The sequence below is a fragment of the Oncorhynchus mykiss genome, chromosome 3 (assembly GCF_057628025.1).
Source record: "Oncorhynchus mykiss isolate SJ-2025 chromosome 3, ASM5762802v1, whole genome shotgun sequence".
Classification (NCBI taxonomy): domain Eukaryota; kingdom Metazoa; phylum Chordata; class Actinopteri; order Salmoniformes; family Salmonidae; genus Oncorhynchus; species Oncorhynchus mykiss.
Genome location: NC_143024.1, coordinates 48,385,546 through 48,409,608, shown reverse-complemented (window position 1 = coordinate 48,409,608; position 24,063 = coordinate 48,385,546). Strand labels below are relative to the sequence as shown.

Here is a 24,063-nt window from a genome sequence, read left to right as displayed (position 1 = left end):
TTCAGTGACAGTTTGGTCCCCCAGGATGACTCGTAAGGCCGTCTTTACAGATTTCTCTCACTCCCATGTTCCTCCAAAATGAGGAGCTCCTGGACGGTTAAATTTGAATGAGATTTTTTGGTCCATCAGATGATCCTGGAAGCATGGCTTGGAAGGCTTCCTCGAACCTGGCTTCTCTTGCCTTGAAGTTTGTGCCCCTGTCAGCCAGGATCTCGTAGGGTTTTCCCTGTCGGGAGATAAACCGCCGCAGGGCCATGAGGAAGGCTTCAGTATCTAAAATCTCCAGTAGGTCCAGGTGGACACATCTAGTTGTCAAACACTTGAATAGAATGCCCCAGCGCTTTTCCACTCGACGACTTAGCTTGGTCGTCAAGGGGCCAAAGCAATTTACTCCTGTTGACCAGAAGGGTGGTTTGAAGAGGCGCAAGTGAGCAGGGGGTAAATCTGCAATTTTGGGCACAGTGGCTCCGGCCGGCCATCTCTGACATTCCACACAGGCGTATTGATTGCTTACGAATGGCTCCTCGTCCTCCAAGTATCCAGTGCTGAGGCTACTAGCAGTTTCATAATGTTGGCTCCCTCTTCGGGTTGCGTGAAGGATAAACCTAGGACTGCTGATGAGCTCACTGTGGCCTCATTGGGCCTGTCCCCTACTGTCCCAGACCCTCCATTGGTGGCAGCCGGAATTGGATGAGAGCCCTCCCACCACATGTTTGATGACTGGCCTGGCCCAGGCCATGGACGAGAGGAACAATTTGCTGTGGTTGGTAATTGGCGGAAAGGCGAAGGAGTGATGCTTTGTCTAGATAAAGGAGGATTGCTAACTTGTGTCACTGGCATAGAGGGCGTTGGCGGAGCGGCCTGTCCCCCGTGCTCCGTGTTGGCTGTTGACCTTGGAGCCTCCGGGGACTGTGTGCCATGCTGTACCAGAGGAGCAGATTGGGAAAGAAAGGCAGACAGGTCAGGTCCATGTGGAAGGGTGGTCAGGTCAACTCCCTGTTCGTTCCTCTCCAGGAAGGATGAGACCATTCGTGCCTCCTCCAATTCCCTTCTTGCTCGGCGGTGCCGTCGCTGCTGTGCCAGGTCCTTGGCAATGAATTCTCGTTCCTGTAGAGCTCTATGGGCCCGCACATCCAATAGTAGGTGACATCGTTCGTCAGCCTGTTGTTCCTCCTTAATCTGACGCTCAATTTACTCCAACGCTAGTAGTTTCATCCTCTCTCGTAGGACAGTGGTCTGTGAATCGCTGAGGGCTAGTGCCATGGCCACTTCCAAAGGGGTATCCACTGGTCGAACTCTCACTCTGTCTAGAGTGCCACAACAATTTCCCTTTAGTTAAGGGGTGAGCGGAGCCTGCTTCAGGAAGCTGATCGACCTGTGCGGTTGGAGTTACCTCCTCCATAGGTTCTTCCTGTAGACCACATTCCCGTCCCAAAGCAGTTTCCTGTCCTTGGTGTGGGAAACTCGACCACATAATCCTTAAGATAACCTGGTGCTGCTGGTGGTTGAGGATGAAGCCTTCTTTGTTTCTTTCGTCTTAGCTCCTGGATTTTTTTATTTGTTCCAATACCTTTCCCTCAGCTGCTCTTTCCTCCGCTCTTCTTCCTTCCAGTGGAGACAATTCTTCCTTCTCCATTTCCTTTTCACCCGTCTTTGGTTCAGTCATTATCCGGCTCGAAGTACCATTGAAAGATTAGTGAAATCTGTGTGGGTAGCTGGACAGGTAGGATGACTGACAGTGAAGGTGAACACGGGTCAGGTGACAGAGGAATGGATGAGACTGAGACAGGAATTCCTTTAATCATAAAGTGGTATATTTACTGAGTAGTCTGTGCTGCATAACAAAGGAAACAGAATAACAAGTATCCAATCAAATTCATAATCACCAAGATCAAATCATAACAATCATTCATTAACATAATTAGGGAATTCAGCAATCCAGTTAATTAAGAAGTCAATAGGAATCATCCTTGAGTCATTTAAGCTCGTAACTATTTATCATAATCATAAGAAGAATAATACAAACAGTGATTGGTTATTCAATATATAATCCCCATTAGTTTGATATCAGAATAGATCAGTTCAGCAAACAATGACGTTTCATATTTCACCCTTTCAAGTGTCTTCATATGTACATATAATTTCATTACATATTAACCATATATCGGTGGCATAATTGGCCTGTGATGATCCGTAGGGCCGTGATCATTGCCCATTCACATTACACAATAGGTTTGAAGCGTGACGCGGGGGGGGGGGGGGGGGGAATATAGCTTAAATGCAACAACCCAATTACCCCCCCCCCCCTCCCCCTTAACAGGATGCAGGCACCTGATGATTGACTGGTCATGTTTCATGATTTCGAAGTGTGAATAATAACTTTTAGATACATTGTATCATTATGATGTATCCATGTTCAATTAATATCCTTCGGTTGTAAGACTCCTGCTCTGGGCCAGGACTGAGGGGGTAGCATTTCACCAGTGTCGATGTGTCATCGTGTGCGGAGTGCATACTATGTGACGAGGTCGCCAGAATGAATGAGGAAGTGAAACAAAAAAATAAGGTAGTCACACAAATCAGCTGCAATCTGGTCATGTTAGCATGTTCTAAATATCAAAACCAAGTTGGGGGCTAAAATTGATATTAGCTCAGAATTTTAGAGGGAACAATTTGCCAGAACGAGACTACTAATGCACCCTCACACGAATTCGCTACCCACCCCCTCTCGGTCTGTCTCTCTTTCCCAACGGCAGCCGCGCTAGCAGAAACACTCCTCTTGTGAGTGTGGGGGATGGGCAGTGAACACAGCTTTCTCAGCCGCCAACATTGAACTACGCTGGCCAACCTTGACCTTGCCCTGAGAAGGAGGGGAATCACACTCATATCAATAGTTACTCAGAGTCAAATGTAAAACACATTTTTATTAACATTTTAGATCTTGTACTTTGAGTGTATCACAATTTGGTCTGTCGCATGTTGAATTGTTCAAAAACAGTCGATAGAATGGAACAAAGCAACGATTAATGTTTTTAGAATCGTTGCATTTAAAACCCAAAAATCACTTTATGAATGCAACCACACTTGTGCCCTTATGCAATGTAAAAATGAACGAATCCACTCCGTGTTCCCACCTAGCTCCAATCCGTACTTTACTTCTGTCTGTACGGCTTAGTAAAATGGCTGTATCTCGCGGAGCCTCGTGCTGGTTCGCTCCGTTCCTTTCCTCTATTCTCGCTCACTAATAGAACCCCCGGAATATATGTCTGTTTATGCATCCTTGAGGTTTATTATTACGTGTCCAATTATTTTCACATTGGAATCAGGAGACAAAACCGGATTCGGTCCGGAGAAAGGGGTGGGAATGAGTCGGGACAAGGATAAATGGTTATAAACAATTATTTATATTCAATGCTAGCGTTTGATTGTGACTGACTCGCCGAGAGAGGGGGGTATTATGGCCGCTCAGGTCGCCAGCGCCGCCACTCTCAACACCAGCCCGCCTTCCGAACTAAAGAAACCGGATCGAGACCCACATGAGGATTCTATACTGGGGGAAAAGCAGCAGGAAAACAAGCAGCCGGGATTAGAGCGCGGATCTCCGGTCCGGGGGGATCTGCATGACGGGGCCGATGTTGGAAATGCAGGGGGAGGAGGGGAACCTGAGATGAAGAACGGGAACGGGAACCCTTCCAGGACTAATAATAATCAGAATGATTCCATTGGATCCGAGGGGAATAACCATCCCGGGATGGTACACCACCATGGGTCTGGTTTTCCTCCACCTTCTTATGGATACAGTCAACACTACGGCCGGGCCCCTTTTCATCAACATGGCGGACAACAAAGCCCTGGCATGGCAGCTGCTGCAGGTCCAGCCGTGCCGTCGAGTAATATGATGGACCCATATCAACCCAATTCGCACGACCATGGCTTTTCTAACCACCAGTTTAACAATTACAATCCATTCCCGAACAGAACTCCCTATTCTGGCCAAGGATACGGCATGAACCCCTCACGTAATACCCAGGCTCCGGCAGCTGGGGGACAGCCAGCTAACGTTAAGCAGCAACCAGCAGGAGGACCCACAGTAATGGCTGCATCTTACAACAACCAGAGATATATTATGGGGAATCCACAGCCAACGTCTACCCCAACCCTCAACCAGCTTCTAACCTCTCCAAGCTCCACTCGTATATATCCAAATTACCCATCTAGTGAATATAGTAATCAGGAAGGCGCTAGTAAGGGACCAACAGACACGGGCAGTAGCGGTCAGTATGGAGGGGGGAATCCGGGTTGGCAACAAAGGACCCATCATCCGCCGCCTATGAGCCCTGGAAGTACAGGGCAACCCCTAGGTAGAAGCCAGGTAAAGGCCCATGTTCCACCGAATCTTTATTCCTGTACATTTGGTGTATTCTTATGTATGTAGTTCATAAACGTAGCAGGCCAGCCATTGTTGCTAGCCAGTTCGCTTGCAAAGACACTCTAAAATGGCTGCCTCTCGTTTTTCCAACATCACCTCATTAAACAGTATTTATTTAGTTGGTATGAAATGTATCACTTGCAGGCAACTGTTCTTCGGTAATCCTCCTTATGAAATCGAACTTCGAACGTTCAGAAAATGGAGGCCCGAATCTCGAAAGAGGTGAAAAAGCTCTAAAGGCCTATATTCATGACTCTGACTTGTTTCTCGGCAGGGCGGTATATAACGTAATTAAAGTTATTCCATAATATGGGTATTTCTTATAGTTTGTACTGGTAACGTCAGTCGTTTCGGATTACAATTTAATGCTTATGAATAGACTATACATTTTTATGTCGGCAAGTCTGTTTCGATCATTATGGAAATTGTGAAGGAAATGCACAACACTTGCAAGCCCAGACCACTGATGTTGTCTAGAGTCAAGTGTTGGTGTGTGTTTGAAAGTGATTTGAAGTGGACTGCACACGTAACTAAATGATGTAAAATGCTACATGTTAATCAACACACACTGGCCTATTAATTTATGAAACCGTGTCATTTGGCGTCTCTGTTGCCAGGAACTGCTTCCCTCATCGCATTCTGCTTGTAAACATTGGCCTAGTGATTTGTGTGACTGACTGCAGATTGCTTTTCTCTGGGATTTGAATTGTGGAGGTAAAAATCCTGCTGTCAAACCCAGTTGACAGTTGGTCTTGGTTTGACATGCTAGCTGAGATCTGATTGGCTCCTCACCCTGTGCTCTTGGCCATTTATAATTGCATATGCTGTAAAGCAACAACAGTTCCTGATAAGTGCACACCCCCACATTACACAAATCCATGATTGCTCATACACATTTTTGGCAATTTCTCTAAATTACTATTTTGCAATCATCTGTTTCCCACACCTATGACATGCCTGTTTGCACTCTTCCATATGCATTCTATAATAAGGAGAGATGGTCAGAGATTGGCCCATTGACCAAGTTATTCACGTTTAACCTTTGTCAATCCAGTTTGATATTGTGTGCCACTGTTTTTTTTTTTTTAATTTACATTGTATAGCCTAACCCATACCTGTTGAATTACTATATTCATTAACAACCGCAACCAACATTGCAAATAGAAGAGTTTGCGGAACTCTGTAGCCTACATGTATAAGTACGGAACCGTATTTGCACCATCCTATAAAGAAAGGCAGATGAAAATGGCCATAGTATCTTTACCCTCATTGTTAAGCACGCACTATCTCCTCTTATTTTGGATCAAAGTAAAATGACGAGGTAAATCACCCAAGTTAATAATTTATTATACTGTCATTTTAAATCGTTTTTGTATCTGCACCATGCAGAAGCTACAAATCTGAAACGAAGCAAAACAATTTAGTGGTTGAGATGAGCAATCCATCACAAACAATCCATATCACAAAAATGTAAACATTTATCACAATAACAATTTGAAGGACCATAAGACCTTGTGGGTGTGATATGAATTTGAAATAAAGACATTGCTAAATTAACATGATTTGACAAGTTCAGGTTGCACAGACTCTATTTTGACAGGGTTTTTCACATTTGGAAGCAACTCAATTTGACCCATGCAGGCCAGGGTTTCCCAAACTCGGTCCTGGGGCACCCCTGTGTGCACGTTTTAGCCCTTGCACTACACAGCTGATTTCAAATAATCAGCTTGATGGTGAGTTGGTTATTTGAATCAGCTGTGTAGAGCTTGGGCAAAAACCAAAACGTCCATCCAGGGGGGGCCCTAGGACCAAGTTTGGGAAACCCTTATGTAGGCTACAACAAGAACTTGCTGCAGTACCTGAGAACACAATCTGGAGCATCATATTTGGGCGTGATCACTGTAAATATAATGGAAAGCTGAAATCTGCTCTGATGACCTATCTACCCAAGAATATCGCCCAGACCTAACCAACTGTCATGAAATGTATGTACATGCTTCGAGACTACAGTGTGGCCTATCTGATGTATGCCCAGCTGTCTTTGCTTACATGCCATAGCTCACTAGCATATTAAAGCAGTAATACTCATGCACCTTTACCTTTCCCTAACAAACTTCTACCTGACAATGTTTTGGTCATCAATAGGATCTTTGTTACGTTGGTGATGGTAATGCGTACCAATGTTAACGTGTTAGGGAGTCATCATCCACTATGTCCCATTTGATGGGTTCACCTATCAATGACATACAGATGTATTTCTGAGGCAAGGTTAGGTCTACATCCTGTGGCATTGCTGTATGTTGACCCTGCATAGCGAGGTGAACATGAGCCGTGTGTGTGTGTGTGTGAGACATGAGTAGCTGCTGTATCTCATGTGCCACTCTGTTTCTCTGTGTGTGACTAAGAATTCCTTCTAACCCCCCTTGGCCAATCACAGAGACAGTCCAGTCGCCTCTCCCCCACCTAGGGAGTCTCCACTCTGTCTTATGCAGATTAGCCATGTGCTGCTTTTATTTATTTCAATTAATTATCTTGAAGCTGGGAAATGTCAAGAAAGGCTTTTTGCCCTTCATTTCCAAAGGCCTTTGTTTAGCAGTGACATACCAGAGCTGTCTCAAGTCTCAGAGCAGTGTGCATTGACAAGGGTACAGATAAAGAAACAAAGCCCATAAGAATCCACTGTGGTAAATTTAATGCTCATGTTTTCATTAGCTTGTCCATTTGTTGTTATTAACGTTATCGACATGGAATATTTTGACGACCCTTGTTTAGGTTGTTTTGAGTTGAGCAAGATAAACTGATAGGCCTAAGGGTTAGCGATTTACATAGAGTGAAATTATAATATTGAGATGGTGGCCGAGAGATTTAAGAAAACTTTCTCCATTGAGAGGATACCTTACTCATAGTTAGTTGTGTTTACATCCTAACACAGTATATTGAGTAGGCTACTTCTCCTTCCATTTATGATATCATTCATTCAGAGCCAGAATTGCCCCCCCCCCCCCAAGAAGGGAAACTGGCTTGCAAGCCATACAGGACCACAGCTGGGATGTGTTTAAGATTGGGCAGACAGCCCTCCATTTGAGATGAGAGAGATATATTTATTTATTTATAGCTCTGACTTCTGTAAATATGGCACAAAAAAGGTAAAAGTCAGGTTAATGACCGTGGGAAATGTGAAGGGGAAAAAACCTCCTTGTTCCCTTTGCTCTACTAATGCTCTCACGTGTTCTATGGACTTCCCCTTTGTCATGTTTTTAGTTTTTGTGCCTATCTGGATGAGAAAATGCATACCTATAGCTCCTGCTGTGTTGGGAAGCTTGAAATGTGTGAGTTGGCTTGGATGTGAGACCCCTGCTAGATAATTAAAGTGCCTTTAAACTATAGTATAGTCATCTGCCTGTATCCAAAGTCTTTTGTGATCTATGGTACATCCGGTCAACCGCACTTCTCAGTATTTTTTTTAATAGTGTTCATGTTATGCAGTGTTGTTCATGTATTTCATCTTTGTTTCTGCTCCACAGCCCCCAGGTGCAATGGATCCGATAGCTAAGTTGAGAGGCCAGCCGTACGGAGGGGGCAGTCCATACTCCCAACAACCTGGACAGGGGCCACCCCCAGGAGCCCAGCAGGGTCACGCATACCCGGGCCAAGGCTACGGTCCCCTTGGCTCCCAGAGATACCCGGTGGTCATGCAGGGCCGCACCCCTGGGACTATGGGGGGCATGCAGTACGGGCAGCAGGTCAGTGGTGTCATAAAGCTGAATTATTCCTACATTCTCTCACACCGGAATCAGCCCTCCTCTTCACACACTACTATATGGCTTACTTGTCATATGCCTAATCTTTTTTGTGTTTTCGAACTTTCGTCTGTATTTGTGTATAGATGCCGTCTTATGGGCAGCAGGGACCAGGAGGCTATGGGCCTCAGGGCCAAGGGCCCTACTACGGCCAACAGGGCCAGGCTTTACACCCAGGCCAGCAGCAAGGGCCCTACCCCCAGGCACCTCTGGGACAGCAGGGTGGTCAGACACCCTACCCTCAGCAGTCCCACCCTCCCCAGACGTCAGCCTCACATGCCCAGGGTGGGCCGCCCTATCCGCAGCCCCACATGCCCCCCCAGTCCCAGGGCCCGCAGCCAGGTCCATCCCAAGGGCCCCCGCAGTCTCAGCCGCCCTACTCCCAGGGCCCAGCCCAGGCTCAGTCTGGTCAGCCTCCTTACCCCCAGCAGCAGGGGCCTCCCAGCCAGCCTCCACAGCAGGCCAGCTCCCAGGTCCCAGCAGGGTCACAGCCCCAGCTTAGCTATCCACCCACGCAGGGCCCACAGCAGCTCCCCACACAGCAGCAGCAGCAGCAACCCCAGACACCCTCTCAACCCCCTCAGCAACCACCAGGTCACAGCCAGCATCCACAGGGCCAGCCTGCATCCTACTCCCAGAATCCTCCACAGCAACAGCAGTCACCTTACCAACGCTTCCCTCCTCCACCACAGCAGGTACAACTGAGTTTGGTGTGTATGTTTGCGTGCAATTTATTTATGATTGAGGTACCTTTGATATCGTCATTGAACATGCAGTACCGGTTGCCATACTTGCTCACCAGATGGAAGGCATTGGTATTGTCACTGTACATTCTCATGTGCGCATATATGTGAATGCCCTTCAATACTGATTGTCTCGTTCTCTCCCCCAGGAGATATCCCAGGACTCGTTCAGTTCCCAGTCTAGCGCCCCTCCCTCCAACCAGCCCAAAAGTGTCTCAGAGGACGTCAGCATGCAAGGCCAGCCGTCCAGCCTACCGGTGAGTCCTCACCCAACCTGTGCAAAGGTATACTATACATCTATAAATCATTATTACATTGTTCTAAAATCATAATGCATTGAAACATGTTTGCATGATTCCGTGTGACCCATTTTAGACTTAACATAGTCAAACCGTTGTGTGTGCTGTTGTGGTTAATTAATGCTACCCCTGTTTATTGTGTATATCATTTGAGTGTGTGTGTCTGTAGATGTCATTGGGCCTGTGTAGAGTGTTTTGTGGACTTGCAGAAATGTTGTCTGTGAGATTAATATTAGTAAATTTGAGCAGAGCTCCGGCCTGGATAAAACGAGAGCAAAAGTTATGGCGCACACGCCTAGCGTGTGTATCAGATTCACATGGCAGAGTTACAGCGCGCTGAGTCGGCACACGTCCACTGTAACCATGACAACCCCCTGCTCTAATATGCCCTCTCTTTTCCTCGACAAGATCAATAACGACAACTGTGTGTGTGTGTCACATGTCTCCAAACCTAATAAAATGTGCTGTCATGCTTTCTAAAACGGAGGAGATTGTGTTGTTCTGTTGTGCTAGTAGACAGAGATACAGGATATACATGGAGTCGTTATCAAGACGTCTCACTGCTAACTGTACAGTCAGCTAATAGCTGTCATGTCGATTCCATCAGGCCGGCATATTTCCACAGTGTCTCCTCACCATAGGCCCCGCTGTCTCCTGTCTTGTGTGTCTGCAGGATCTCTCAGGCTCCATCGATGACCTGCCCACGGGCACGGATGGCGCTCTGAGTCCTGGCGTGAGCACTTCAGGTGTGTCAAACAGCCAGGGTGAGCAGAGCAACCTGGCCCAGTCGCCCTTCTCGCCCCACACCTCTCCCCACCTGCCAGGCATCCGAGGGCCCTCACCGTCACCCGCCGGCTCCCCTGCCAGTGCCACCACCTCCCGCACGGGGCCCCTCTCACCCGCCACAATGCCAGGTGAACACACGTACACGAGTGCGCACACATACATGGGTTTTTCTGACATGTACTAGGACACATGCCATTTGTTATACATATACACTATGACAACAAAATGAACACCTTTTAAAACTGTATGATGCTTGGCTGCAGTAGCTCCACTGTTTCAATCTATGGGCATTTTGTTGGATTAACAATATTTAAGGGACACTTAAGTTAACTAAGTAGTGACATTAGTGGCCTTGTTCCTACTTAGACTTGTTATTTACATACTGAGATGACCCTTCTGTTGTTTAGGGACCCAGATGCCCCCTAGACCATCGAGTGTGCAGTCTGACGGGAGTCTGCACCCCGCCATGAGCCAGTCTCCCATGGCCCAGGAGAGAGGTGAGTTCACCTTGACTGAGAATCCCCTCACACAGTACTACCCCGCTCTGCAGGGACCACTGACCGTGTGCTGTTTTAAAGAAACTTTGGTTGCACTTTATTTTATGGTACCACTGGTATTTACCTGGTACTTAATTGAAAATTGTGTTGTAAACATGGGTACTTTCTGGTACTTCAAATAATATTACATGTAATTGCCATTTTACCATGTACTTTCTAAGTAAATACTGGCTAATTTCTGTACCAAAGCCCTCTGATGTGTTTTATGTGAGATTTCCAGTGTTGGAGGATTAACATCTCTTTCACTCTCTCTTCTCTGACCCTGCCAGGGTTCGTACAGAGAAACCCCCAGATGCCCCCATACGGTTCACCACAGTCTGCCTCTCCCCTGTCACCCCGACAGTCCTCTGGAGGCCAGATGCACCCTGGGATGGGACCTTATCAGCAGCAGAACAACTGCATGGGGGGCTATGGACCTCAGGGTGGGCAGTATGGCCCACAAGGTAAGTTCTGTGGGTTACACTGTGCAACAAAGGAGAGGGGCTGGTGGCAATTAGTTAAAGGATCCTTTGGTTTACTTTTGCTTAAATAGAAGTGAGTTCTATTCTATGTTAAAATTACACTTGAAAAAGAACAACTCAGTTGATATACCAAATAGACTTTTAATCATTTTGATCTTTAACATTTTGGTTATCCTTTGACTGCCAATATATAAATGCATCCCACTTAATTATCTCACTATCCTTTGAAGTTGCTTCTTGTTTGTTCCCCCAGCCAAATCCATGGAATATGTATTTTTGCCTCATAGGAATTCCATCCTATCAGCTCATCCCTCCCTCTTTGAGCCTAGTGTAGCTATTTTTAGCCATGGAGAACAGTCAGCTGACATAGCAGAGCCCCCCCTGTCAGTAGAGCTGCCACGCAGGCTCATTAGCTCAGTGTGCACAGCGCCACTGCCAGCTCAGTATAGTGCCTTGCACAACTTCAACAGACATTAGCAGTCTCTCAGGCTCCATCGTATCATTATGTTTAGGGGGGATTCTGACTTAGAGGCGTTCAGTCATAATCCCACAGATGGTAGCTTCGCACCATTGGCTCCTCAGCCAAGCACATACACCAAATGTCTGAACCTGTGGTTCCTCTCGTACTGAGCAGGATTACGATTGCAACAACACATCATCAGTAGGGTACACCTTTCACAATAGAACCCCAAGTTGATTAAATATTTAGTTTGTTGTTTTGCACTTATAACTAGTCTTCCCAATGTCATCTGAGCAGTGTTTTATTTATTTTTTTGCACACATTTTTTACACATTTTTTGTTAATTCTATTACAGGTTACCCCCGGCAACCTGGATACAACAACATGCCCAATGCCAACTACCCTGGCCCTGGCATGGGCAACCCCATGAACCCTGGCCCTGGCATGGGCAACCCCATAAACTCCATGTCTGGGCAAGGGGGGCTGCCGTACGCAGGCATCCCCCCTGGTAGAATGCCTGCGGGCCAGATGGGAGTGCGTCCCTATGGCCCTAACATGGGGCCCAACATGCCACCCAATATGAGTAACATGCCACCTCAGGTGGGCTCAGGGATGTGCCCTCCCCCCGGCCTCAACCGGAAGGCCCAGGAGGCTGCAGCTGTAGTCATGCAACACGCTGCTACCAACTCCATACACAACAGGTACACTATACTGTTTACTAACCCATATTACACATGTACGGTGCATTTGGAAAGTATTCAGACCCCTTGACTTCTTCCATATTTTGTTACGTTACAGCCTTACATGCTGACCAGACCAGCTGTTGATTTTGTCCAGCCACACTAGACGCGATCAGCAGGTTGAAAATCAAAACAAACTCTGAACCAACAATATTAATTTGGAGACAGGTCGAAAGCATTGAACATTTAAGGCAATTTAGCTAGCTACCTTGCTCTTGCTTGCTCATTTGTCCTGGGATATAAACATTGGGTTGTTATTTTACCTGAAATGCACAAGGTCCTACTCCGACAATTAATCCACAGATAAAACGGTAAACCTAATTATTTTTTTGTAGTCATTTCTCCTCCTTCAGGCGTCTTCTTTGGACTTTATATGGCGGATGGCAATCAACTTTAAGGTGCATTACCACTACCAATTGGACAGGAGTGTGGACCTTAGTTCATCTTTCAATCACCCATGTGGGTATATGCTCCTACAAACCAATGAGGAGATGGGAGAGGCAGGGCATCAAGCGTCACAAATAGAACTAAGTTCTATTTTAGCGTCTGGCTACGCTTACGCTCGTTGACGCGCAATAGCGTGGATGCAACGATTGAATAACATGTATATGTACATTTATTTTGCGACGCAGGCGGTGTGGTCAGCATGTTATTCTAAAATGGGTTAAATTGTTTTTTTCCCCTCATCAATCTATACACAATACCCCATAATGACAAAGCAAAAACTGTTTTTATTTTAGAAATGTTTGCAAATTTATTACAGGAACTGAAATATAACATTTACATAAGTATTCAGACCCTTTACTTAGTACTTTGTTTAAGCCCCTTTTGCAGCGTTTACAGCCTCGAATCTTCTTGGGTATGACGCTACAAGCTTGGCACACCTGTATTTGGGGAGTTTCTCCATTCTTCTCTGCAGATCCTCTCAAGCTCTGTTAGGTTGGATGGGGAGTGTCGCTGCACAGCTATTTTCAGGTTTCACCAGAGATGTTCGATCGGGTTCAAGTCCGGGCTCTGGCTGAGCCACTCAAGGACATTCAGAGACCTGTCCCGAAGCCACGCCTGCTTTGTCTTGGCTGTGTGCTTAGGGTTGTTGTGTGTTGGAAGATTAACCTTTGTTTGAGGTCCTGAGTGCTCTGGAGAACGTTTTCATCAAGGATCTATCTGTACTTTGCTCCGTTCATCTTTCCCTTGATCCTGACTAGCCTCCCACCGCTGCCGCTGAAAAACGTCCCCACAGCATGATTCTTCCACCACCATGCTTCCCCGTAGTGATGATGCAAGGTTTCCTCCAGACGTGGCGCTTGGCATTCAGGCCAAAGAGTTTAATCTTGGTTTATCAGGCCAGAGAATCTTGTTTCTCATGGTCTGTGAGTCCTTTAGGTGCATTTTGGCAAACTCCAAGAGGGCTCTCGTGCCTTTTACTGAGATGTGTCTTCTGTCTGGCCACTGTACCATAAAGTCCTGATTGGTGGAGTGCTGCAGAGATGGTTGTCCTTCTGGAACTCTTAAGCCCTATCAGAGTGACCATTGGGTTCTTGGTCACCTCCCTGACCAAGGCCATTCTCCCCCGATTGTTCAGTTTGACCGGGCTGCAAGCTCTAGGAATAGTCTTGGTGGTTCCAAACTTCTTTAATTTAAGAATTATGGAGGCCTCTGTGTTCTCGGGGACCTTCAATGCTGCAGACTTTTTTTGGTACCCTTCACCAGATCTGTGCCTCGACACAATCCTTTCTCAGAGCTCTATCGACAATTCGTTCGACCTCATGGCTTGGTTTTAGCTTTGACATGCACTGTGGGACCTTATATTTAAATCATTGTTAATGTGTTGTGTATGCCTTATCTGGTCCTAACTAGTAGATTTTCCTCTACTTTGAAGGTCCAGTGAAGGCAGTGAGAGGATTGATTAGAGCAACAGGAAATAAACAAAGGAGAGAGCAGATGAGATGAGGACAGACTTACTGAAAGGTAGACAGGCAGAGGCAGAAGAGATGTTATCCAGCACCTGTCACTACGAGGAATACCTGGCTCTCACATTACATCCAAACATGAAATGCATTGGAGAATTCAGATGCAGGTTCAGCATATTTTCCCTCTCTTTAGTCTTCACAGGTGTACAAAGTCACTAGACATTTTCATATCAAGAACTCAAACAATTCCCCCTTGCAATGGCACTCATAACTCACTCTTTCTTATTTAGTGATATTGTTGCATAACTGATTGATTGTTTTTCAGCATAAGAGATTAATTTCTCAGCAGGAGAGGGATGTTTTTCACTCTGATATCATGCTACATGCTAAAGGTATGGTTGTCCCTCATTGTTCAGGATGCCTGGCTACCCCAACATGTCCCCTGGCATGATGGGCTCTGGCACCCCCTATGGCCCTCCCATGAACAACATGCCTGGCATGATGAACACGCAGGGCGGCCCACCTTTCCCTATGGGGCCCAACATGGCCAATAACTCCAGTGGTGAGTACTGTAGTCCAATACTGTTGCTCCATGGTGCCTCGGGTATTTCTGATATGGCAGGATGACTTTGGTTGGGACGGTGGTCAGTGGAATAGGTTTGCATTGGGGTGGCTAGTAAGTAAGGCCTGATGCAATTTGTCTGCAGTGTTTTTACAATATACTTTTTTTCCATCTGAAAGTTCTAGCATAGACGGATAGTGCGGTAGCTAAGTATGAGTTTTCCAAAACAAATATTGTTTTAGTGCAGTGGTTGTTAATCTAAGTCACACTTCAGGAACGTTTTGCATTGGTTTCTCTAGAGCACTTCCAATCCTGTTTGACGGTAACGTTGGTCAATGAACAATGGCCGCAGTATGAATAAGTTATACAGGGGAAACTTTATTGTTAGTCTGTATTCCTCTGAAATTAGAATACAAAAAAATGTCAACTGCCTCTGTTCGTTCAGCAATTGTTTGAAATATGTCCTGATCCCGAGAATTGTTGTTCAAAAGCCAAACAGTGCTCAACCCCACAATGTACCCTTGTACCTAGGTTTGGTCCCCAGTCCAGAGTTTGGTATGGATGGGAAAATGAACCAGGGCCAGAAGATGAACAACAAAGTGGACGGAACACCGAAAGCAGAACCGACTAAATCCAAGGTGATAAGATAATGGCTTTGTCTGTCCACTTGGGACAATTTTGTTTAAGGGCTTGTGTGTACGTTAAAAGAAACTACGTTATAAACCATATTGTTTGTAAACTGTTAACACACGTGTTACGATCATAATTTTGACTTTATTCCATGGTTATTACAGTTGCCATTGAGCTAGCTACTAAAGGGAAATAAGACCAATGGGTTACCCAACCCTTTCCCTCATGACGGCTCTCTTGACGTCCTGTGTTCTCTTGACGCCTTGCAGAAGTCAAGCTCTTCCACGACGACCAACGAGAAGATCACGCGTCTGTATGAGCTGGGCCCCGAGCTGGAGAGGAAGATGTGGGTGGACCGCTACCTGGGCTTTATCGAGGAGAAAGCCATGGGCATGACCAATCTGCCTGCTGTTGGCCGCAAGCCCCTAGACCTCTTCAGACTCTACGTCTCGGTCAAGGAGATTGGAGGCTTCGCACAGGTCAGTGTAGGTTTGTGCTGTACTATGCATGCATACACTGTAGTGTGTTTGATCTATGTGTTTCCCTATTGAGGTGCCCTCTTGGCCAGGTTTCCCTTATAAGAGGTCTTCTGACCTCAATGTGAATTCCTGGATAAATATTGGTTCAATAAATAAGTATAACACATGCACAAACACACCATGCACAATCTTGGTTCTTATTTGCTCCATCCCCCTTCTAGTCCCTGTTTTAATGTCCCGGTTTTAATGCTCTATGTGCAGGTGAACAAGAACAAGAAGTGGCGGGAGCTGTCCACCAACCTGAACGTTGGCACGTCGAGCAGCGCTGCCAGCTCCCTGAAGAAGCAGTACATCCAGTGTCTGTACGCCTTCGAGTGCAAGATCGAACGCGGGGAGGACCCCCCTCCTGAGATCATCACTGACAACAAGAAGGCCAACCAGGCCAAGGTCCAGCCACCCTCCCCAGGTCAGTGCCAGACGGTTATCCACACTATGCTGGGTCGTAATTATTAGGCATCAAACGAAAGAAAGCGGACTGAACCTGGTTGGGACTACCTGGTCTTGTCCAATATGAAAAGCTCATTTTCATTGCAAAACTCCTTTTTTTTTTTTTTGCTTTGTTGATTTGAACAGGGAGTCCATTGAGACCAATATCTCTTTCACAAGGGAGACCTGCATACGCATCATTTACAAAATACATATTTTTGTAAAAAATAACAATCACATTTGTCAGCAAAGAGGTCCCCAATCAACATTTTGAACTGCCTGAGAGGCACCAGAACATCCAGTTGTAGGGAACTCTGTTCCATACATGGGGTGCAAAGAAAATAAAAGCAGATTTACCTAACTCTGAGGAGACTGAAGAGATTTCCAGAGTGTGCCATCCTCGAGACCCGGTATGGTTAACTCATACTTATTATTCGTTATTAACAAAGTTAGGTACGGCGGGAGTTTTTGTTAGAGAACTTTATAAATAAAAAGAAAGCACTGAATCGACCTACTTGAATTCGAAGAGGGCCAGCTGACTTTCTGGTGAAGAATGAACCTGATGCCATAATAAAATTAAGTGCCCTATGTTAAATGCATCTAACGGCTTTAATGAATTGGCAGCTGTTTTCATATAGATAATGTTGCCACAGTCTAGTATCGGTAGAAATGTAAATTGAATGACCTGTATAATTAAGCAGTAAGGCCCGAGAAGGTGTGAATATACCACGGTCAAGGGCTATTTTTAGGCACGACGCAACGCGTAGCCTTAGTATATTGGCCATATCCCATAAACCCCCAAGGTGCCTTATTGATATTATAAACTGGTTTCCAATGTTATTTGACCAGTAAATAGTAATCATTGTCATACCTGTGGTATATGGTCTGCTACACCATGGCTTTCAGACAATCAGCATTCAGGGCTCAACTCTCTAACTGAAATTCCCCTCTTTTGTTCCAGTAGCTGGGTCAGGTTCTCTCCAGGGCCCTCAGACCCCCCAGTCCACCAGCAGCTCCATGGCCGAGGGCAGCGACCTCAAGCCCCCCACACCCGCCTCCACCCCACACCCCACCCAGATGCCACCCGGGGCCAGGTAAGTTGCAGCGCTTCAATCTCATCCTCTTTGAGTTATCAATTACATTCAGGAGATTAAATTCTTCAATTGGAATTTTCATTTACTTATTGAATTTAAATGTAATTCACCCCAACTTTGCTATCCGCTTTGATAAACCCCTATTTACTCCCTAAACGTCCCTCTATCTTTTAGGAGCAATGTGGCGCTGCAGGACCCATTTGCTGACAGTAGTGACCCTGCTTTCCCCAGAAGGAACTCCATGACCCCTAACTCTGGCTACCAGTCTGGCATGAGCACCCCAGAGATGCCAGGTCGCATGGGTCCAGGGCCCTACGAGGGTCCAGGGCCTAACAAAGACCCCTTTGGTGCCATGCGGAAAGGTGCGTAGAAGAGGCTACAAGAAAGATCCCTAGAAACTGATGGTGCTGGGAAGTTGGGTCCCTTGCTGACGGAGTGTGTGTTTCTTTCCAGTTGGGGAGCAGTTCTTGCCTGCCAGTCCTAACAGTGGGATGGCTGAACAGCAACAGTTTAACCGTGGGCCTCCTCCAGGTGCTATGGGGAACATGTCGATGGCTCAGAGACAACAGTACGGACCAGGACCTTACGGACAAGGCTACGAAAGGAGGTAAGACCCTACACACGCTTAGATCGTAGAAATATAATTACTATAAAGGACATCCACATTCAAGTTAATGTGTCTATGATTGGTGGACTGGAGGCCATATTGAGTATAATTCTATTTCTATACATTCTATACCATCTTTGACTGCGAATAAGTCTGCTCATTTCCTTTTTTTATGGAAATGATTTGTGCTAAGTGTAGTCAACCAAACTTGTTGTTTACCAGGCCAGAGCAGGGGATGGGCCCAGAGGGCAGCATGGGATCTGGTGCTCCGCAGCCAAACCTGATGCCTGTCAACTCCGACACGGGGATGTACTCGCCAAACCGCTACCCACCACAGCAGCAGCCACGGTAAGTTCACCACCCAGCACCACTCTCTCTCAGGAGAGGTCTGGCACAAACTTGTGCAGACACCATGCACTGACTGTCTCAGCATTTATAGTCTTGCAATATTGTAAAGATTGGGTTGTTTTTCAGAGGGTTTATTGGCACACTAGCAGTGTACCGTAGCAATATTGGGTACATAGGCACTCGGCTTATTTGGAATGGCTTGTTGATGCATTGTGGTTGTTTACAGGAATGATTCCTATGGTAATCAATATCCTGGCCATGGTACTCCCCCTGGTGGTTCCTATCCCAATCAACAGCCAGGAATGTACCCACAGCAACAACAGGTGATGGCTCTAACCCACTGTGTAAGCACTGGAAATCAAACTGTAATGTTGTAACCACTAGCCATGTGTTATTACCCCAAAAAGTAGTACTTACTGTATAGATGAGTAATAGCCATCAATATTCATCTGATGCAATGTAATGACACCGCCTAACTAAGCGTATTTTCTCTATGCAGAACTACAAGCGTCCCGTGGAAGGGGGCTACCCACCAGCGAAGCGTCACGAGGGGGAGATGTACAGTGCCCCCTTCAGTGCAGGGCTGCTGCAGCAGCAGCAACAACAACCGCAGCAGCAGCCAGGGGTGGCCTCTGCACCCCCTGCTGGCCAGCCAGAGATGTACCAACCCCAGTACAGCAGCGGCTCCTTCACCGGCACTGACCGCCGCCTGCCTGGTCCCCAGGGCCAGTTCCCCTTCCCCTTCAACAGAGAGCGCATGCAGGCCGCCACGGGGCCCAACACCCAGCCCTCCATGCCCCCTCAGATTATGCAGCCAAGCACTGACGGACCCCCGGGTGGCGTGTGGCAGGGCCGCGGGGAGATTAACTATCCCGGCAACTACCCCAACCGGCAGGGTGGCCCCCCAGGGGGCCCAGCCCAGGGGCCTGGCCACCCCGGCATGAACCGCGGTTCGGAGGAAATGTCATCAGAGCAGCGCATGAACCACGAGGGCCAATGGGGGCCAGGTCAGATGGGCCCTCGGCAGCCCCCCTACGGCCCTGGAGGGACGGGCCCGCCCATGACCCGCACCCTACAGTCCAACTACCAATCCGCTCAGGCCATGCAGAACCACATTCCACAGGTGTCCAGTCCCTCCCCCATGCCCCGCGGGGGCCCCATGGAGAGCCGGACGTCGCCCAGTAAATCTCCCTACATGCACAGTGGCATCAAGATGCAAAAGGCAGGGCCCCCGGTTCCTGCCTCTCACATAGTGCCCCAGTCTGTGCAGTCCCCTCTGATCCGTAGAGACATGCCCTTTCCCCCAGGCTCAGTGGAGGCCACCCACCCCATCCTAAAACCACGCCGATGCCTCACAACGAAAGATATCGGTATGGCTATCACATCCCACAACTCCAGCCACAATCAATGTTATTATACATGGATTATACAGTATTTAGGGATCACATTAGGACATTACAAAGATAGGTTGCTTCGGCTCTCTATGAACTTGTTTGTATTGTGTGGTCCATCAGTACTGTGAAGGGTATCAGCTTGAGTTAAAATACTGTGTATCTCCATAGGGACCCCAGAGGCTTGGAGGGTGATGATGTCCCTAAAGTCTGGCCTGTTGGCTGAGAGCACGTGGGCCCTCGACACCATCAACATCCTCCTGTATGACGACAACAGCATCTCCACCTTCAACCTCAATTCGGTGAGCTAACAAGACAGGTAGCCTAGCGGGTAGAGGTTTTGGCCAGTAACCAAAAGGTCGCAAGTTCGAATCCCGAGCCGACAAGGTGAAAAATCTGACTGTGCTTAAACCTAATTTTGCCAGACCCTAGATGTGACCCCACTCTCTGAGGGTGTCTTGGGGAGAGTCTGCTATACAGAACACATTAATACACATGTGCATGTGTAAACGGGACAAATATAAGCACCCACTAAATTATTATTACTATACTGGCCACAATGTTGGATAAAGGTTTTAATAAAATAAATAAAAATTGAATCAGAACTGTAATATTTTCTGATTTAGGGCTTTTTATTTTTACATTTATCCTTTCACAAATGTATTAAATTTGACCTATTCCCAAACCCTTTTCCAGATTTTCTGTCATGCACATCATATCATACAATACAAACTATTGATCTTCTCCTCAGCTGCCTGGCCTGCTGGAGCTGGTGGTGGAGTACTTCCGGCGCTGCCTCATCGAGATCTTTGGGATCTTGCGCGAGTACGAGGTGGGCGATCCCGGCCAGAGGACTCTACTGGACCCTGACGCTCTGAAAAGAGACTGGAGCTGCATGGAAGATGAGGAACCAGGGGTGGAGGACATGAAGGTAGAAGGAGAGGATGAGGAGGATGATGATGAGGAGGAAGAAGAGGTGGTGGTGCAGCGTTCAAAACAGCCGGCCGGGACGACAATTGATGGACAGGCTCAGGTGAAGCAAGAGGATGAGCAAGAGTCGTGCTCAGAATGGGACACTCTGAAAGAGAAGGATGCTGAAGATAAGGAGAAGAGCTGCTCTACCTTTGAGCAGCCCAGCTCTTCATCGGACCCCCCTGGCCTTGGCCCGGCTACCCCCCAGGAGAGACCCAAACAGGCTAGCAAGTTCGACAAGCTCCCCCTGAAGATGGTACGGAAGAAGGACCCGTTTCCAGCAGGCAGGGCAACCCAGAGAGGAAAAGTGCAGGAGTTTGACAGTGGGCTGCTCCACTGGAGTGCCGGCGGCGGAGACAGCACGGAACACATCCAGACCCACTTTGAGAGGAGGGAGGAATTCCTGGTCCCACGAGAACGAGTGCTGGTCGTCCCCACAGCCAAGAGGAAAAGGCCAGAACCAGAGAAGGTCGGGGACAAGGACAATGCTACCCCCACAGAGAAATACAAACAGAAGGGGGAGAGGGATCAGAGGCCCTCCCAGCCATCATCCACAGAGAAGGCCTCAACAACAACCGACGGTAAGGAGGGGAAGTCCGAGCACTCGGACGCTGAGACAGAGGAAATGTCACAGTCCGAAGAGCCCCAGAGCCAGCAGGAGCACGACAAATCGAGCGGACCCACTCGTCAGCAAGTCCCCCAGCGTGTGGTGGAGGACGAGCCTCACAGCAAGGACGAGGGCCCACTGGTTACACTGGCCAACTGGCAGGATGCTCTGGCCCGCCGCTGTGTCTGCGTCTCCAACATCGTGCGCAGCCTCTCCTTCGTGCCTGGCAACGACCAGGAGATGTCCAAACACCCTGGCCTCATGCTGCTGCTGGGTCGCCTAGTGCTGCTGCACCACCGCCACCCTGAGAGGAAACAGGCCCCGCTCACCTACGAGAAGGAGGAAGAGTCTGATGACTGTCTTGGCCAGAGGGACGAATGGTGGTGGGACTGCCTGTCACTGTTGAGGGAGAACTGCCTGGTCACTCTGGCCAACATCTCTGGCCAGCTGGACCTCTCCATCTACCCCGAGAGCATCTGCCTTCCTCTGCTGGACGGCCTCCTCCACTGGGCTGTGTGCCCCTCGGCTGAGGCCCAGGACCCCTTCCCCACGTTGGGGCCACACAGCGCAATGTCCCCCCAGAGACTGGTCTTGGAGACCCTCAGCAAGCTGAGCATCCAAGACAACAATGTGGACCTGGTCCTGGCCACGCCGCCGTTGGGTCGTTTAGAGAAGCTGTATGGGACCTTGGTGCGGCTGGTTGGGGAGAGAAAGGTGGCCGTCTGCAGGGAGATGTCGGTGGTGTTGTTGGCCAACCTGGCCCAGGGAGACAGCATGGCAGCGCGCGCCATTGCCGTGCAGAAGGGAAGCGTGGGAAACCTCCTGGGCTTCTTGGAAGACAGCCTGGCGGCCACCCAGCTACAACAGAGCCAGAGCTCTCTACTGCACCTGCAGGGGATGCACTTTGAGCCCACCAGTAATGACATGATGCGGCGGGCGGCCCGGGCCCTGCACGCCTTGGCCAAGGTGGAGGAGAACCACTCAGAGTTCACACTCTACGAGTCACGCCTCCTCGACCTCTCCGTGTCACCTCTCATGAACTCTGTGGTGTCTCACGTCATCTGCGATGTACTCTTTCTGATTGGCCAGTCATGACAGCTGTAGGGAGCTTTGGCTCCACCTCCTCTTGGTTTCTTCCCTCCTCACCCCCTGGTTACAACATGGCTTGTATGTGTGTAGGGGGAAGGGAAAGTTCAAGTGACTGTTTTTAATTTATGCAAACCCTTCAGATTCCACTGTCTGAGCCCCCTTTCGCTGTTCTCACTCAAGGAGAAGGGATGTCACAAAGCTACACTGGTGGATTTACAAACCAGACACTCCACAAACTGTCACAACTTGTAACATTAATGCCAACTAGATGACAGAGTGGAGAACCTGGGTTTAGGAGTGTTCCACATGTTTGTTTTTTTTTTTTTTTTGGGGGGGGGGGGAGGGGTGTGTGTATTTTTAATAAAGATAAATAGCTGAAAAACAAACTGTAACCAAAGTTGCTGTCTCGTTTACAGGAAATTTGGGGATAATGTGTGCCCTTGTGTGCCCCTCGAGAGCACAGTGAGTGAGTCAGACTGGTTCATGTTTGGAGGTAGTGCAGACTGAGGAACAGCCTGATCTGATGGCATAGTTGCTGTAATTGGATGCTTACCAGTCAGCCTACCACTCAGTAGGCTGTTGAGACACCTTCGCTGGGGAGGCCTGTGCAGTAGATTGTAGGGCATTTTCTCTACCGTACTGCTCGAGTGTCAGGCATTCTGTAAAAAAGTTTCATACAGAAAAACGTTGCCAATGCAGCTCTACTAGAGTTAAAAGGTCATTTTAGTTTTGACGTTAAAAGCTAAAAAGGCCTTCCCCAAAGTACCGAGAACCTACTACAACACCCTTACCTCCTCTCTTTAGTCCTTGATTGTATGAATTTACCCTTGTAAAATAAATCACCTCTTAGGATTGGTTTTCAACTTCAGATGCAGCTTTGCTGTGGTGTATATATATGATATTGTACATTACACTTCCTTTCTGTGTCTGTCTCTGTGTCACTATTCCCACTCATTTTGTTGATGAGGAATGGAAGGTGACCCATGAGTTTGGTTCCTGTCATCCAGTCCCTGCTGATAGACCTTCTCACTCCACGGCTCCATAGTACGGCAGACTCAGATCAAATCTGTTATCTCCTCCTGGTACAACAAAAAAAACTCTAGATGAAGAAACACACTTGACAATTCATTTCTCCAGGATTCTGCATATTTGTATTTCAAACTATGTAGCTAAAAACATGTAAATTCCTCCTTTTCCTTTTTTTGGCTCAATGAATATCATTCAGTATGAAATCTTTATACTATATGTTCCACGTGGTAAGAATAAATGTACATTAAATCTTCATAAAATGTTTGGTTTTGTTCCGTTGGACTTGGTGTCTTTCTCAGATGTACAATTTATTAAAAAGCAGTTTGTCTTTCACAATTTTTCTACAATCCCTGGCCCTGTGAAAGTACTGGGTGTGCATGTTTTATTTTTTTAGCCCAGTACTAGAACATTTGATTTAACTAAATAGTCAAGCTTGATAAACTGAATCAGGTTATTATGTTAGAACTGGGCTGGGATAAAATCCTGCACACTGGTGTGCAATCCCCTTTCTCAGCTTCCTAGTTTCTAGGATTTGAATCAAGACAAACTAGTCAATTGTAGATACATCTATAATTTATATGGTA

At 47.4% G+C, this 24,063-nt stretch overlaps 1 protein-coding gene across 12 annotated transcripts; it reads left to right on the top strand.

Moving 5' to 3' along the window:
* Positions 1-901: 901 nt before the first annotated feature.
* On the top strand, positions 902-23,739 carry LOC110519933 (AT-rich interactive domain-containing protein 1A). Of its 12 annotated transcripts, none has more exons than XM_021596816.3 (20): positions 902-4,372; positions 7,954-8,172; positions 8,316-8,924; positions 9,122-9,229; positions 9,945-10,185; positions 10,465-10,554; positions 10,884-11,057; positions 11,891-12,236; positions 14,602-14,747; positions 15,279-15,385; positions 15,647-15,856; positions 16,118-16,322; positions 17,307-17,436; positions 17,611-17,798; positions 17,890-18,043; positions 18,266-18,391; positions 18,618-18,714; positions 18,891-19,761; positions 19,954-20,084; positions 20,534-23,739. In XM_021596816.3, exons 1-20 carry the CDS (start codon positions 3,458-3,460, stop codon positions 22,454-22,456), a joined length of 6,990 nt encoding a protein of 2,329 aa, XP_021452491.2. In that variant the 5' UTR covers positions 902-3,457; the 3' UTR covers positions 22,457-23,739. The 12 variants fall into 12 exon arrangements, with proteins under 12 accessions (XP_021452491.2, XP_021452490.2, XP_090085536.1 ...); XM_021596815.3 differs by having other exon boundaries at positions 18,618-18,735; XM_090229410.1 differs by having other exon boundaries at positions 17,304-17,436; positions 18,618-18,735.
* Positions 23,740-24,063: the final 324 nt, after the last annotated feature.

Bases quoted from the DNA above. Each gene is read 5' to 3' on its own strand.
- LOC110519933 (XM_021596808.3), top strand. From the start codon at position 3,458: ATGGCCGCTCAGGTCGCCAGCGCCGCCACTCTCAACACCAGCCCGCCT. The intron at 15,863-16,117 runs GTAGGTTTGTGC...CTCTATGTGCAG, and splicing joins GAGGCTTCGCACAGGTCAGT to GTGAACAAGAACAAGAAGTG. The intron at 18,044-18,265 runs GTAAGACCCTAC...GTTGTTTACCAG, and splicing joins GGACAAGGCTACGAAAGGAG to GCCAGAGCAGGGGATGGGCC.